The sequence below is a fragment of the Sceloporus occidentalis genome, unplaced genomic scaffold (genome assembly GCF_023333645.1).
Source record: "Sceloporus occidentalis isolate IW3139 unplaced genomic scaffold, rSceOcc1.0.p SCAF_10, whole genome shotgun sequence".
Lineage (NCBI taxonomy): Eukaryota > Metazoa > Chordata > Lepidosauria > Squamata > Phrynosomatidae > Sceloporus > Sceloporus occidentalis.
This window is the reverse complement of record NW_028316990.1, coordinates 3156429-3173600: the sequence shown is the minus strand read 5'-3', so window position 1 is coordinate 3173600 and position 17172 is coordinate 3156429. Positions and strand designations below refer to the sequence as shown.

The 17172-nt window shown below is 38.6% G+C and overlaps 1 protein-coding gene across 3 annotated transcripts in view; it reads right to left on the bottom strand.

Moving 5' to 3' along the window:
• CHD9 (chromodomain helicase DNA binding protein 9) overlaps nt 1-17172 on the bottom strand; it is a 76944-nt gene that overhangs the window by 40613 nt on the left and 19159 nt on the right. For 2 of the 3 annotated variants that reach the window (XM_089540650.1, XM_089540651.1), the window contains exons 1-2: nt 4691-5034; nt 1897-2234 (exon numbers count right to left, since the gene is read on the bottom strand). In XM_089540650.1, coding sequence (XP_089396776.1) covers nt 1897-2234; nt 4691-4729 — 377 coding nt within the window. In that variant the 5' untranslated portion in view covers nt 4730-5034. Of the gene's footprint in view, nt 1-1896; nt 2235-4690; nt 5035-14874; nt 16471-17172 lie in introns of those variants that run through there. The other variant, XM_089540649.1, reaches the window with a different exon arrangement.

The following is a 17172-nucleotide window of genomic DNA, read 5'->3' as shown; positions in this document are numbered from 1 at the left end:
GTATCCCTTTTCAGCACTGCTAACCTCCCTAGAAATGAGTTTCTGCTTGGATAAAGCTCCCTAATGGCACTGTAACTACTCATTCCACGGATTTATGTAGAAGCCTCATTTCCCTCTGAAGCACTGCTAAGACGTTCGAGAGAGATGTCAAAAGCACCCCACCATTTGGTTCTTAAAAGGCTATGTACCTGCAGTCACTCCAGAAAAAATATATACCCTCAAAATGGCAATAAGCAGTAAACCAAAGAAATAACAAACTGTTTAGAAATTTGCAACAGCAATACAAAATGAGCCATAAAAGACAGTATGTATCTGTTATACATTCGAATGGTCTAGATAGAACAACCTTCCTCAGTGTTTTTACCCTGGAGGAAATCTTGAAATAATTTTCAAGTCTCAGGGACACGAATACAATTTATTCTATCTATGGCTCAAATTACCACCCACCAATTAGTTTCCCATGGAACCTCTAACAACTTTTCACAGAACTCTATGATTCCAAGGTATCCTGGTTAAGAATCCCTGATCATAAAGGCACAGCTTAAATCAAAAAGCAGTATTGCTACAATGAAAAATAATACAAAAAGAAGCAAGCAGAAGCTATTAAAAATGCTTGAAAATTATGCATTAGCAAAAATATTACATTGAACAAAGCTTTACTGCTTATGTCAATATACCATCATTACATCTCGGTTTAAGAAGTTAAACTTCATTCATCGACCAACACAGCATTCTATCTTATATATGACTTAAGCCAGCCTCTAACTGGTTTTCACTAAACTGGGTTTAGTGAAAAAAGTTGCCATTAACTGGCCGTGTGGCAATAAGGAGATTTTCAAAGTATAGGAAATTTAAAGTCTGTAGTTTTTTGTGGGTTTTCAGGCTATGTGGCCATGTTCTAGAAGATTTTCTTCCTGACGTTTCACCAGCATCTGTGGCTGGCATCTTCAGAGATGCATCTCCACAGATGCTGGCGAAACGTCAGGAAGAAAATCTTCTAGAACATGGTCACATAGCCTGAAAAAAACACAAAAAACTATGGATGCCGGCCATGAAAGCCTTCGACTTCAAATTTAAAGTCCATTTGCAGCTCAACAGGGACCCCTCTTTTGCAATCCAATATGTCTCCATTCCAGTGAAGTCACAGGACTCTTTTCCCCCTCTCCTGTTTGGTTTGTAACATCTTGCCTGATGGAGAAGCCCATGGAGCTTCGAAAGCTTGTAAGTGCATTTTGGCTGGCCAATAAAGGCATCACTGATGGATTATACACACACACACACACACACATCCCATGATTACTGAAGAGGCTCAGCCCACTGCAGAGGGAAGTCCTCCCGGGTGGGTTTTTTATTCACCCTCTTAATACTTTTGCAAACTTCAGGATTCCCACAAGCATGTTGTCTCATTTCTCATTGGCCCCATTTTAGCTGCAATCCTCCAACAACTTATTGACTTAAAATATCATAAAGCCTGGAATTTTTGTTTTATCCATACTGCATCCTGGAATTAAGATTCAAAATGTTAAATATTATTGTTAACTTGATTCGTACTGAAATTTCAAAAACAAAGATGTTGTTATTTTAGTGATTCAAACATGGTTTATGGTAATTTAATTGTTCCTATGACTTTCTGCATTCATTAATGCCAAATAACAGCACAGCAAAGGTTGGGCTGCAGATAAAAGCAACACAACATTTTTACAGTTTAATAACTTTCTGATCCTTTACAAACTAATTCCTTACTCTTGGTAACTCTTCCAATTGCTCTTTGAATGCAATCTTAAGCATGTTTTCTTGGATGTAAAGCACAATGAAATCAATGGGAGTTATTCCCATATACGTATGGTTATGGTCTGAGTGTTAAACTACCATAAAATACCATGTTAGCCTACTTACCCAATTTTTGCTCGTTCTTTAGTTTTGGAAGATGAGCTAGTTTTGGGCTTTTTGCTTTCTTTGTCTTTTGGTTTGGATTTAACTTTTCTGCCCTTCTTTTCTTCTCTTCCTTCTGCTGACACACTTGGGAAGTTTTCTGGACTCATTACTCGTGGAATGTTTCTTTCCCCTCTCTCTTTTGCTTTTGCTATTGCCTCGGATATTATGCGATTGGCTTTCTCCTGCTTACTTTCAGATTCCACTTTTTTTTTCTGTTTCTTCTCAGACACAGCTTTCACCTGGGTATTCTGTAACTTAGTATATGTCCCAGAGCCATCTGTTTTCTTGGTGGAAGGAGGCTGCAAGAGAACAGATTAATTGTCTTAGACCAGAACACAACCGTATACTGAATATTTATAGTGTACAGCTATACAGGGTTTACCAAGACCTAGGTTCCAATATATTCATTGGCAATTACTCTCAAATATGCACAAATATGACTTCACCCATGCAACACAATCCTATGCATATTCACTCTGATGTTAGTAGCCCAACTGTATTCTATGGGCCTTACACCTACCTATGTGTTTAACACTGCAGTTAGGGAGGAAAGATGCAGAAGATTGGTGAATCATCTGCCATTTCCAAAGCCCTGCAGACTCCTATCAGCCAGTAGATGGGGGAGGTTATCTTTCCATATTTCTTTTCCTGCTCTCTCTCACACCCTTGATTTCACTTTTAACAAGAAGAAAAATATGTGTTCCAGCTTCAGGCTGATACTAGCAAAGGGAGGAATAAACTTGGGATCTCTTGGAGAAGTGAAGGGGAACTTGATCCAGCAGATCTAATCTGCTGCAAGCCCTTCCCTTGGAATGTCCCATTTTAGGGCCTGTTACTGGTGGAGACACCAGTCACAACAGAACTACATCCACACAGCTTTCTATTGATATACTGGGGCCACCAAGACAGATATGTTTGCCTGCTATCACAGCTCCACTAGAGAAAGGCATCTGCATCCCATCCTGATCCACTCCAGTTACCAGATCTGGGTATTAGGATTACTTGGTCACACAGACTGATAGTAAATGCATATATACAAATGCAGTAAAATAAAATGTTGACATACTATCCCAAATTTATACAGAAAGTAATATAAAAATACTGTGTAACACTGTAACACAAAATAACACGTCAAACTTTTCTATGAATTTTTCTTGACAGCAAATATTTAGAAAAAATTGATGGATAGCTATAATACCTTTTACATAACCAAAATTATTTTACGTTAGGCTGAGTCCTTGCTTGTGTAATGAAAAGATGGGAAGGGAAACAGACATCTAAATGGGATTTCCCCCCCTCCCCTTTCTTTTTTAAAAAATCTAACTTACATTAAGAGGCAGCAGTTCACTTTTGTATTTGTAAAGTAGCGATAGCAAAAAAAATGTGTAATTTGAAGTTATACATATAATCTTAACGCTGAAGAAAATTGTACGTTTGAAAACTGTTTATTATAAAGATCCTCTGCTGTATGATTTTCATGGTTTGAAATGTCTGAAGCCCTGTATAAAGGGGAGGATAGATATATATCGCCCATTAACTTAGCAGCTGTGTCTGGGGAGGGTCTTGTTTCTAGGCTTCAAGCACTGATGTGGGTGGGCCACAACATTACTCCTACTCCATCTGCATTTAACCACATTCTCCATTTTACTTTTAGCCTTACTCAAGCTTGTATTTTCTGTTCTATTTTGCTCCTCTTATAAATGGTTTTATACTCTCAGGCCGACTCACCCTTTATCGCGTTACATAAAAATATGCGTGTTTTTTTTAAAAATATACAATTTCTTAAGACTAGTCTCATGATCGCATCTCTCTTGTTTCAAAATGCTATGGCTCAAATGTATTCTTTTTTTTTAAATGCCAAGGGAAAACACAATCCTTATAAATAACCATCTCTATGAACATTGGAAAGACAGATCCACATTCATTTATCAACCTTGAAAAGCAAAGACACCGAACCTATGTGCTGAACAGCAAATTATACCAACTTACATAACATAAAAGTTAACGTCATAACATAATCTGCGCATAAAGCATTGTTTTAATGTTGGACGCAAGATATGTAAGTAGAATGGGCTTTCAGAGGAAAAGGAAAGCCTGCAATGCTAAAAATAATCTCAATTAGTTACCAAAAAATTCTTCTGTTTAGAATTTCTGTTTAGATCACAGGAAACGGTTAAACAGTTCCTTTGTTTGGTTGTTTTTTCCCAAAGGCAGACTGAAATTCTTGATTCGAACACAAGCAATTCTAGCAGCCTCTCTCAGATCTCATGGAGAACAGTCTTTTTTTTACAAACACACACACAATGTAAGGAATGGAAAGAATTTCCTATCCAAACAGACCAGAAAAAGAAAGAAAGGGGAGGGGGGGGGGAACAGATAACAATTCTGTAATGTTCTCACCCATAAATGTGCCTCTGACTACAGCATGGGGGAGAGCCAGGAATTTCCAAACCCATTTTCAGGCCAAATCCAGTTCGCTTCCCTAGATACATTTTTCTATATGTGCCTCATCAAAGCTTAACAGCAAAGGCTGCAGCACCAAGAAGAAAGCAGTGCTTGTGATAGCCAAGGAAAATGCCACCTCAAGGCCTGCGGGCTACAACCAAATCACCAAGACTCGAGAAAACAGCAACAAGCTCAAGATGGCGATACAGCACCCGTAGCAGCAGCCAGTAATAAGGAAGGTTATTCAATCCCATTAGCCTTTTAGCCCAAAGAACCCCTCCTCCTCCCACTCATTCAAGCTTTCACTTACCCTTCCTCTTGGCCTCTTCACTGAAGACATTTTTGGCATCAGACAAAGGCTCGCCCTCTGGTTTTTTCACCAGCCGAGGTAGTGCTCAAGAGGAAACCATTGAAAGAAGGTTGCTAAATGGCCTGTTTAGCAAGCCAAAAAGCCAGGGTAGACACAAGTACACATTGTGATTTACCAACATATTCCTCCCTTGGCAAGCATGAGCCTCCTGTTTATCTACTGCACGGGAGAAAAACAGTGTCAACCTCCACCAAAAGGTAAAAATTGCAACAACGGCTGTAAGCAGATAGCCAGATTCCGGCGAAACACAGAAAGAAATGAATGCACAAAGCATCAAAATGCATCAGCATGAATATTAGAGATGTCGTTAAAAATACTGACTCCTTCTGCGGAAGTAGGCCAGCAGATGGTGCTACCAGTTATTATTCCATTAGACTCTGCAATTTAACCCTCAATGGACTGCTCTTCTCCTATATGTGGTACAGGACTTAACTCTTACGCTTCCATCTCCAGCAGCTGGAATAATACTTCCATGCACAGAATGCTGGAGTTTACATGCCAAACTCCAACAAATGTTCATTTAAAATACTTTTCCGCACTACTGCTAGACACATAAAACAAGACTCTCTTGAGACTCAAAAACTCAAAGACTGTGTACGGTTCGATGCTTAGATATATGGTTTCACAAAGTACAGTATAGCTTTCCTTTTTCAGAAAGGGAATACAGTACAACCAGCATTTTAGGTTAGGACTGCCATAGCTTTGTTCAGAAGCTATTTTGCACCAATATATTTTTAATGTTTGTCATATGTTTTAAAACTGTATTATTTTTTCCTTCACCCTTGACCTATTGTTCTGCCTAAGACCTTCTTCACCAAAAATCCATATTATCTTCATCAGAAAATGTTAAATGCTATATTTATATAATACAAACAAGATCAACTTTAATGCTTATAAAGGGGGGAGGGAATCAGACAGATGTCAGAAAAGGAGCCACAACTTAAAAGTTACTTTTAAAAATGTAGTAACCTAAATAAAGCTCAAGTTTTTAATACATTGGTTCATTCATTCCAATGAAATTTAAATCTGTTTTGGAAATCGATATGATAGCATAGGACTGGACTGCATTGCTGACTTGTAGCAAATAAGTACAACTTTGCTAGAATTTGTGGAGAACTGGTGGAAAACCAGTTAGGTAGTGGCCTAAATACCCTAAACATCCTGTTTGATCTTGGAAGCTAAGCAAGGTCAACCCTGGTTAGTATTTTGATGGGAGACCATCAACAAATACCAGGTGCTATAGGTTGTATTTCGGAACTAGCAAAACTCCCTCTTAGTATTCCTTGCCTAAGAAAACCCTATGATATCCATAGACAATTTGAAGGCACATATACACACAGAGACCTATGTTTTCCAAAGTTCTGTCAAGGGCTGTTTTCCTTGACTTGGGAGAAAGAAGATGAGACAACAAGAGGTGGATAACATATGTGACAAATCTGAAGTCATTATGATTCTATGAGTACAATGAAATTGCTTAGTAAATCAATGAGGCACAGAGCATTTAAAAACTAATACAAACTTGCAAGGCAGTCTGTGGACAAGGTTACTAGCAATGTAGTCCTACACATACAAGTTGAACTAAAATCAATGGAACTTACTCTTTGTAGCTTTAGGAATATAGCCTAAGGATTCAATGGCATTTGGATGCACTGAGAGAGTCTTTTTCATGCTAATGTTGTCTCAGGTAGACACATGCTGCAGTTGCCTTGCTCATTTTTATTTGCTTCCAGCCCAGGTCAACAGCCTCAATAGATCTGGATGGGCCTATACATTATCTAATGTACTTGCAATTTTAAAACCTTTTTTATTTCTATGAAAGTAAGTGTCCAGAACTCTCACTTGCAAATGCACAAATAAAAGCACACAGGCAGGGAGGGTTCTATTCAACTGTTCACTAAGACTGCATCTGCACTGCAGAAATAATCCAGTTTGACACCACTTTAACTGTCATGGCTCAATGCTATAGAAGTGAGCGAACTGTAGTTTGTTTTAGCACCAGGGCTCTCTGACAGAGAAGGCTAAACATCTCACAAAACTACCATCCCCACAATTCTATAGCTTTGAGTCATGACAGTTAAAGTCATGTCAAACTGGATTAGTTGTGCAGTGCGGATACAGTCTAAGGATACTTTCTCCCACTTTTTGCCATTCTATCAAAAGTACTACGAAAACTGACAAAGCAGCGGGCCATATATTCTAAACTAGTCCCAATTAGAGCCAACCCACCGAATCAATGGAATTTACAGTAAATACTGACTTACCAGTCAGCAACTGATTCAATGGGTCTACTTTAACTGGGACTAGCCTTTGGATTTAGACCCTATACTATTGAGTACAATTTATTTATGTATTTATGTGCAGATATTTTGTTTATTTAACATTAAATTATTTAAATGCTAAGGCATCTGACCGCTAATTTCTGGCTGTTCTGCAGTGATTCCCTGACCACTTAGCCCCCTCACCATAACATTCATTCTGCTACAAACCTGGCTGGTTTCCATCTCCAATTAAAAAGAGGTGCAATGCAGCCTTAAGCATTTTTAGCGGATGCAACTTCTTTTTTTTGAAAAAAGATTCCATTGCAGTCATGGGGCAGAGTGCGCTTTAGCAGTGCCTGCCGATGATCTTTATTTAGAGGTCAACAACTCCCCCCCGAAATTTTTCCAGACAAATAGTGGGCAAATTTGTAGTGTCTATCTTTCAGAACATTAAAAAAACAAGGTTTAAAATAAAAATAAAAACCCCGCTTCCAGTTTTGTTATGTTTGTTGTTTCATTTTGGTTGGCTGGTTGGATGTTAGTTTCAGGGCAGACAATAATCTGTCTCCAGTGTGCAAAACAATTGCTACTGGAGGCTTTCAGGAGCAGAAAGAAAGCACTTTTTGGTCTTGACTTTTTCCATTGTGTTTCCAAGAGCACCCAAGGGCTATAAAAATAGCCTTAGGGGCCACACCTCATACAACCTTGTTCTACGGCTATCAGTAGTTTTTGATACTTGTAAATTCAGCAACTAGGTTAGACAGTAATTGGAGGTACTCCATATTGTTTTGTTACTATTTCACATCTATTTTAAGAAATTAGATGTTGCTATTATCTATTGTTTTTAATGTTCTCTCTGAGTGTAAATTAAATAATAATAATAATAATAATAATAAATAGTTTATTTATATCTTGCTTTTCCAATTTTGATCAAAGTGGCAAGGCAAGATTTATATATACTCTCTGTGTGTGTGTGCGTGTGTGCGCTTCTTGGATTGTAAACTGCTTTAGGGACTTAATGAATCAAGGTATTAAGATCATATCTCCCTAATAAGAACAGTGTGCACTGGCAGCCAATTGCTTTCAGGTCCCATTTCCAGGTGTTGACTTCATATTGCCAAAATGGTTTGGGGCCGGGATATCTAAGGAAATCTCTTTCTTGTTATGAATGTGACTTGGTCTTTAGGAAAGGTCCTCTAGGGAATAAAATCACCTCTGGGGATTCACTTGATGAACACAAGGCTGAAGCCTTTCTCCTCTACTGTTTCCACATTGTGAACTACATGACCTTCAGAGCTATGATCAGTTCCCATTTCCATTTCTTTTAAGAGTGATGTCAAGATGCTTTGGTCTTTTAAACTGTTTTGTTGTTTACTGGTTATGATAATTTTAATGGCTTTAAGTACGTTTAATGTTTTAAAGGTTTTATAATCTAAATTGGAGCCAGTGTGGTGTAGTGGTTTACGTGTTGGACTGTGCCTATGGCAATCAGGGCTCAAATCCTTGCTCAGCCATGGAAACCATCTGGGTGACCCTGGGCAAGTCATACACTCTCAGCCTCAGAAGATGGTAAAGACAAATCCTCTCTGAATAAATATGGCCAAGAAAACCCCATGATAGGATAAGTCTTTGGGTCGCCATAAGTCAGAAATTACTTGAAGGCATACAACAACAAATTGCCTTCCTTCTTTTCAACTTAACCAGTGGTCCCCAAACTGTATCCTTTAAGAGATGTTGGACTTCAACCCCCAGAAGCCTCAGCCATGTTGGCCAATAATGTGGGATTCTGGGAGCTGAAGTCCAAAATCCCTTAAAGAGCACAGTTTGGGGACCACAGAGGCTGGATGGCCATATGTCGAGGATGCTTTGATTGTGAGTTCCTGCATGGCAGGGGAGTTGCACTGGATGGCCCTTGGGGTCTCTTCCAATGCTATGATTCTATGAACTTGAAATAATATTGTTTGACAGTCACCCTGAACATTTTTTTCTAGTGGAAAAGTGAGATATAATCATACTTGTGATAGTGATGATGATAGTAACAATAAAAGTAACATTATAGCTATATTGAAACAAAATGTTCAAAACCAGTACACCTTTGTTTATTTATGGATAGCTCCGTTACTTATGTGGACATCTGGATTGATATCCCATTCAGTTTTAGTGCAGCAGCATGCATTAATCAACCAAATCAGCCCACACATGCCTCTTGATACAGGATGGTTGTAATTACAACTGCTTCTTTCCTCAATGTCTGGCTCTGTGGCTTCTTTAGAATCAAGGCAATATGAGCGAGATGGCTTGGGAGACTGCCTGTGACTTTTTGACGAATGATTTCTTGACTTACCACTCTCACACCCTCTAGGCTCTGAAGATCCCACATAGCTAAATGTTGAGGAAAGAAGCATGCTGGTTACAGGTGGCCTGTGTTAAGATGGTAGCATGAGTGGAGTGACAGGAGTTGCCTACCACCATGCATTCTCATGTCATTCATTGCTGCTCTTCCATTTATGTAAAGGTAAAGGTCTCCCCTCGATATGAATGTCTAGTCGTAACTAATCATAAAGGAGCAGTGCTCACCTCCGTTACTAAGCTGAAGAGCCAGCGTTGTCCAAAGGTGACTCCGGTGGTCATGTGGCCAGCATAACTGCACCAAACACTGTTACCTTCCCACCAAAATGGTACCTATTTATCTACTTGCATTTGCATGCTTTCCAACTCCTAGGTTGGCAGAAGCTGGGCACCCCAGCATGCGGCACCTGGGCCTCGGACTGCCAACCTTCCAACCTTCAGACAGTCAAAAGTGACATTTTAACCTCTAAGCCAATGGTTTCATTTATGTAGAGAGGTAGATATCCTTACATGAATGGTAAGAAAGTCAAACTGCTTACAGAACAATCTGTTCTGACAGTGGTTTGCCCCTATATGATCCTGACTTTAAGCCTCAGCTTTCTATACTAATATTAAGCATAGAATTAAGCTCAAGGCAACACAAATCCTAATCAAATAAATCACAATCACGTCAAATACAAATAATTAAATATAGTAGATGCTTCATATTGATAGGATAGCAATCTGTGGATTTTTTGCCTGCACATTATCATGCATCATATTATTCAATGCTGGCACATGCACACTGACATGGAACTAATGCAGGAGGACTGTTACTTCAGAGGCACCAATCTGGACGCTACTGGAGATGGGATGCTGGACAACATGGTTATTTGATGCAGCAGAACATTCATGATACAATGAATCTACAAGAAAGGATTACCATAAGAACCATGGTGAAATACACCCAAGCTCATTCCTTTCTCTCATATTTTCCAGGCCTCTGCTCTGGATAAAAATCTCACGGCTGTACAACAAGGAAAAACAACTAAATCTAGAACAAGAAGACAGTCTTACAGGCTATTATCCATCCACCCACATTCTCTGGGCTTATTATTCCTAATGGTGAATTAGGTTCTCTTGGATTCAGAGCCACTCATTCATTTTCAAGTGGTAGTTAAAGCAAAAAGCACATGGTATTCTCTTTTCCTAACAGTATGTTGTATCCATATCCAAAGAATAAATGCTTTTATAATCACTATCACAGACTAGCATAATGCAGTTTTATGAGAGGCTAGCACCTAAACACCCTAAATGCACCAGATCCCATCTGATCTTGGAAACTAAACAAGGTCAGTCCTGATTAGTACTTGGATCAGAGACTGCCAACAAATACCAGGTGGCGTAGACTGTATTTCAGAGGAAGGAGCTGGCAAAACCACCTCTCAGTTTTCCTTGTATAAGAAAATACTACAAAATTCATGGGGGCACCATAAGTCAACAATCAACTTGAAGCCACACACACAGTGTGCAGATCTACAGCTTCCTATTTTTCAACTGGGGTAGGATGTCACAGAAACAGAACCTGTTTAGGGGTACTAATTACTTTTTGGAAAATGGTTATAGACTTTGAACAGCTTCACAAGACCCTCTCCCATATAAGCCCACCTGCTTTTTAGAGCATGAAAGACAAACTCTTTCAGTTAATCTCAAATGTGCTACAAGATCTCTCTACATACTGATTCCACAGACTAACATGGCTATATCTTTGAATTCTGCATCAGGTATCACTGACAGCAATGAAGATGTTTTCTTTAAAGAGTTTGCTCTTATTTCCTGGGAATCGGCTCTTAGAAAGCAGTCATTACTTGTTATTGAATTCTTTTATGAAATAAGCTGAACCCTTTTTGTTCTTGTAGGATTTAACTGAAGGAAGGTTAATTGTGTAACTTCATTATTTTTTCAATGCAATATTTCTATTTCCATTGTTAATTGTTGGAAGATACTCTCATTTCAAGATGAGTGGTTTCTTTTAATTAAATAAGCAGACTCAAGTGATTTTCTCCATTTTGTTCACTCAGCTTACTTCTTAATCATTTTATTCTGTATCTCCATTTACTACTTGCCTTAACCTTCATTTAACTTTTTTCCTCTTTAAGTGGTAGTCAATCTTACGCTCCACCTACTTTCATGTAATAGATCAAAAGGACTCAAAATTACCAAACAGTTGCCAGAATTACTCAGAATACACTTACAATTTTACAATTCTTGGGATCAATATGGATGTATAAAAACAAACTAACCAGTAACCTGTTAGTGGACTAGTAGTAATATTGTCAGCATAGGTTCGTCTACTGAATTCTACTTCTTCAAATAATTCTACAGTGATTAAAAGAACAATTCTGTTTTAATAAATTGAAGATAAAGAACAACAATTTCAGTTAAACATGCTGAGCTGTATTTTAATATTGTTATAGAACAGTAATACCAGAAAGAGATGAACATGTAGTTTCATTCTAAAACACATGAGGAATACTACTTCATTATCCACATGCAGCTTAATGAAAGCAAGAATTTCATCATGTGTTTTACAATTAGAGGCTGCTCTCCACAAATACGGATTATCCACACAGAGCATTACTAGAATATTGAAGTGAAAAGGAAAGTCTTCAACAACACAAAACAGTGGCCATCAAGGTGCTTCCAAACTCATTCTAGGGTAAGCATGTCCTTGCTCACAACATTAAGTGGGTTTCTTCATTGCCTGGTGTCTTTAGGCATGCAGAAGAAAATAAAACCCACTTAGCCACTTTTCTCATTTTAAAAAAGCATCTCCACAATATTTTCCAACAGCAAAATCATTTGTGTTAAATAAAAAACCTGGAAAGTGGTACATGAAGAACACTGGAGAAAGAGCTGTAGCTCTACTTGGGCTACAAAGAAGAGCATACCAAAAAGGGATCCAACTGATGTGAATGAAGTTTATTATTAAACTTCATATTAAACAAATGTTCAGATAGTTTATTAATCCAATAGAATTACTGAAGTCACAGTGCATTTCTACCAACAGACTTCAGAAACAAAGTCGCTTGGGATTTTAACAGCAATATTAGAATAATAAATTGTCTACACAACACTGAGTGTTCTTTGCAAGAGTTCACTTAACTTGACTTGAACTGACCAATTAGGCAAAAATTCATATGGCATTTAAATAAAACTTGAGAAAAATGTTATTTTTAATTTACAATTGCAAATTGAACAAATATACGTTTACATCTAAATATATAACTCTGTGTGTGTGTGTGTGTGTGTGTGTGTGTGTGTGTGTGTCTGTGTGGTTATAGTTATATAACTACAGATTAACCTACTCTATTCCAAATATAAAGATTTTCTATAATGTCACAGTTTTCTCAATACACTTCTACTATAACACACAACACAACCATGAATTTATTCCAAGTAACATTTACTGAACTTAAGGGGGTTTACCCTTTAAACTTAATTAGAAAAGCTTTAAGGTTCTCTTTCTGGCTCTGATGAACTAGGTATAAATAGGAATAAATTACATATAGACTGATATATATATATGGCACTCAGAAAATGCAAATTCAAAAAATCAGTTCAGATTAATATTAATACGCTAGGCAGTCAAGACTCAGGGATAGTTTGTTATAACAATTACCAGCTGCTTAAGATGTCACAATAAATCATGGTTTAAAGTTACAATAAACCATGCTTTACTGTTATGAGAATGACCCATGTTCTCTCCTCCTCCAGCAAAATCACAGCTTGTTGTTTCATCCGAACCTGACAAACTGTATGGTTTGTTAAACAAGGTAACACGAAACCAGAGTTTATGAAGTTTATGTTTCAACAAGCCATGGTTAAAAATAATCGAAGTTCAAGATTCAAAAGAAATGCAAAAGAGGAGTCAAGCAGAAACAGAAGTGAAAACTTCCAGTCTTCTTACTGTGGCTGCACTGAAGTGGGAGAAGGAGCATTGGAGATGAAGACTTACTTTCATCATGACAAACCGTAGTCTGTCAAGTTTAGATACTACCACTTCAGGTCAATGCACAGTTCAGTTTTTAATTTTGGAAAACGTATCTGTAGGGCCTGTACAGACAGGCCAAAATAAAGTTGTTTTGGGTTACTTTGGAGGTATGCTGTTTAAATGATGCATGCATCTTAAGAGGCCAGAACTGCACCAAAGCTGTGCTCCAGTCCTTAGGACTGGAGTGTGGATTTGGCACAGCTTCCGGCCTCTAAGGATGCATGCATCATTTAAACAGCATACCTCCAAAGTGACCCGAAGCAGCTTTATTTTGGCCTGTCTGTACGGGTTCTGTAGAGTTATTTAGCAAATTTCAGTTCTATTAAGTCTGATTTTGATTCCCTAACCCAATCCTTAGATGCTGCAATGACCAATGAATTCCACACTATCTCCCCTCACCCACTGCTTCCTGAAGTCCACTTCCTGTTTATCCTTTGCTTCAAGTAAGCACACAGAAGGCCAACTGCGCAAAAGCTACTGTTAACAACTCTGCTTTCTGTTATTTAGTTTCCTGGCAAAATGCTAGGCAGACTCTGCAGTACAGTACACCAAGTAATAGCTAGGATCAAATTTCACTGGTAGCGGCCATTCTGTGTAAAATCCAGGACACAGAGACTTTTTTGCTAACAAAGAACTGACAAGACAGACAATGAACCACCACCAGGGACTAACTTGGGATTTTAGAAGCACGACGTTAATAAAAATGCATATCAACACTCCTGCAGTGCAATGACTATGTAATGGCTGATTGGCAAGATAACATTGCTTTGAAAGGGATCCATGTCCCAAGTACCATGAAAGTTTGATAAACTAGAATAACTGGCATTTGTTTACTTTTTAGTCGTCACATTAATAGGAATGCAGGATTCAATGTGTGCAGATGAAAAATTTAGGCAACAAAAAGAGTCAGCACCTTCCGAGACTTCCAGTGTAATGCATACAGCTGAGGAACACAACATGGAAGCCCAATTTAGTATTCTGGTAGAACTTTACGCTCTACCAGCATTATAGTTGGATCTCAGCCAATATTCCATTCCATTACAAAGAGCTTATGCCAGTGATAGTGAACCTTTCACAGACCGAGTGCCCAAACTGCAACCCAGACCACACTTATTTATTGCAAAGTGCCACGTCCCTCTGGCTTTCTAGTAAGAAACTCTGTGCTAGGGTGACAGCATGTGTGCCCACAGAGAGGGCTCTGAGTGCCACCTCTGGCATGTGTGCCATAGGTTCGCCATCACTGGCTTATGCTGTCACAAACATTACAAAAATGTATCAAAAATCCTTGATACCTTTATAAAAAAACCCCACAATTCTATTATTACCTTCCTATGCACACCTTGGAGGTGGAGGCTCCTTACTGTAGGAAGACGGTTTTGCCCCACTGTGATGACGGAGCTATTTTGATTACTTCTGACCAACAGCAAACTAAAAATTGAGCTAATCACACTATAGCAAAATCCTATCCCAAAAGGATTACATACCTGGCCTTGAGCATTTACACGCTTTCGTTCTTGAAGATGTTGATTAGAACCAGGAGAATACGAAGGACGCTTGCGATTTTGAGACTTGTTCCGAGTAGAGTGGGAGGGCGGTGTTACATGTGGGACAACATGATGTTCCAGGGGATGTTTCCTCTCATTACCGGAGCTGTCCTGAACAAATGTAGATGCATCAAACGGAGGAAGAAGTTCTTCCTGAAGGAGAGCTTCTGGGTCAAGTTCCGTAAATGATTCAGCTTGAGACTCAACTTGTTGAAGCAAGTTCTCATCTAAAGATGAAAAGCCATTGCCTTCTACAGGATCATTAAAATGCCTCAGCTGAAGACCAGCGCCAGAAGTGGTAGAAAAGTTAATGTTCACAACAGATAGTTTTGAATTACTGAAGTTGCCCTGAGAATGTGCTGAATGCAACACCTGGTAATTATTTGAATTCAATGATGTACTTGAGTTAAGGACACTATCTGTATTTCCTTGCTTGGTCCCTCTTTGAGGTGCAAAGGCATCATTCCCAGGAAAATCAGCAAGAGGACGTGTTTTCTGACTAGCAGAAAGAGCTGTAGAAGACTGCAGAAGACTGGTAGGAGAGATGCGGTTACCAGAGTAAGAAAAAGGTGGAGAAAACTGTGTATTAACAACAGAGCATGGTGTTATGGTTGGAGAGTGTCCATCAAAGCTTCCTTCTTGGTTCCCACAGAATTGGGAAGAGTCATTCACAGTCTCAGAAAACGACTGAACAGAGCTAGACTGTTGTGAGTTTGACAGACTGGCAGCTTGAGGTGGATGGGGGATGCTGGTTCTATGTGAAACAGACACATTAATTTCCATAAAGTTTTCTGTTTGATTCTGAGTGTCATCTCCCGTATTAATGCCATTTCTGTTTTGCTGTGACTGCAGTGAGGCACACGGATGGTGCTGTTCGCTGGCCTGATATAAGGCAAAATCGGGATGTGCTACAAAGCTTTTGTTTTGCTGCATAGACTGTGAATGTCCTTGGTGAAAAGGGGAGCCATTTTGATTAGAAGCACTGCTAGAAGTTTGGTGTCCCCACATTGGGCTCCCATCCTCCACATCGGGAAACAATCCATTGGTTTGGCTTTGAGAATGAATGGGTGAACAATTAAACTCAGAATGAGGTGACAGAACATTTTCAGCTGGACTATTGAAGGTCTGATTCACTTGTAGTTTCAGTGAATCATACTGATTTAGTTGTTCAAATTCATTCATCTTTTGCTGTGTTTGTGTTTCCTGAATATGGTTTAATGAGTCAATGTGTAAAGGCTCGAATTCTGCACCCAGGTTCAATTCATCAACAAGTGAAACGGGTCCAGTTTGTACAAAGGCATCATCTGACAAACCTTCTAAAGTATCACTAAATAGGTTGGCATCATCAAAAAAGTCCATCATAGGATCTGTCATCTTGATATATCTGTGCTAATTTGACACTACTCCAAATGGAGTTAGTTGCCTCTTGTCAGCGTACAGCAACAGATAATTTGTAGTGGTCAGAAACTTAACTAAGCCATGTTGACATCCTTTAGGGCTTTTGGGCAAATAATATCTTGAAGTATTTAAAATATCCTAGGCAAGAAGGAAAAAAAGCAATTAACTAGTTACTTTATAGTAAGAATGCATGAAATTTGTTTATAATTGTGTCACCACCCATATCCCATTTTACTCAGCCATCATGTGACAATCAAATATGGAAAGGTTCTTCAAAGCAGAACTGTACAAATCAAGGGTTGGAATCATATGGCTCTCTACATGTTGCTGAACAGTAGCTCTCATCACTGCTTATCATTGACTATGATGACTTATGCTACTAGGTAGGAGATGCAGACCAACAGTATCTGGAAGGCAACATTTTGCCTACCCCTGATTTAAATCAAGATTGCGACTTCCCAGTTGATCCATTTTCTGAACATGAACGCATGCTAATAAACAGCTACAAAAATGAGTATATATCTGTGTGTGCACATCCTTTTACAATTAAGGAACAGAATCCATAATTTCCAGTCATGTTTCCTACCTGCCTGATGCATTGCACAATCTATTTCTGCTTAACAGAGAAACTGTAAAATTATATAATTCTATATAATTCTCTAAGTAAAACCATACATTTGAAGATGAAATCCCAAAATTTTTCAGAAGAGTTGGCAGCAGTTTTACAGCACAATGGTTCTTCATTACATAAAGATAATGAATTGAAATTTACGTCTACACCAGTGACTGAAACTGTATTAATATTCAAGCCCTGTGATACTGAAAATTAATAACCAATTG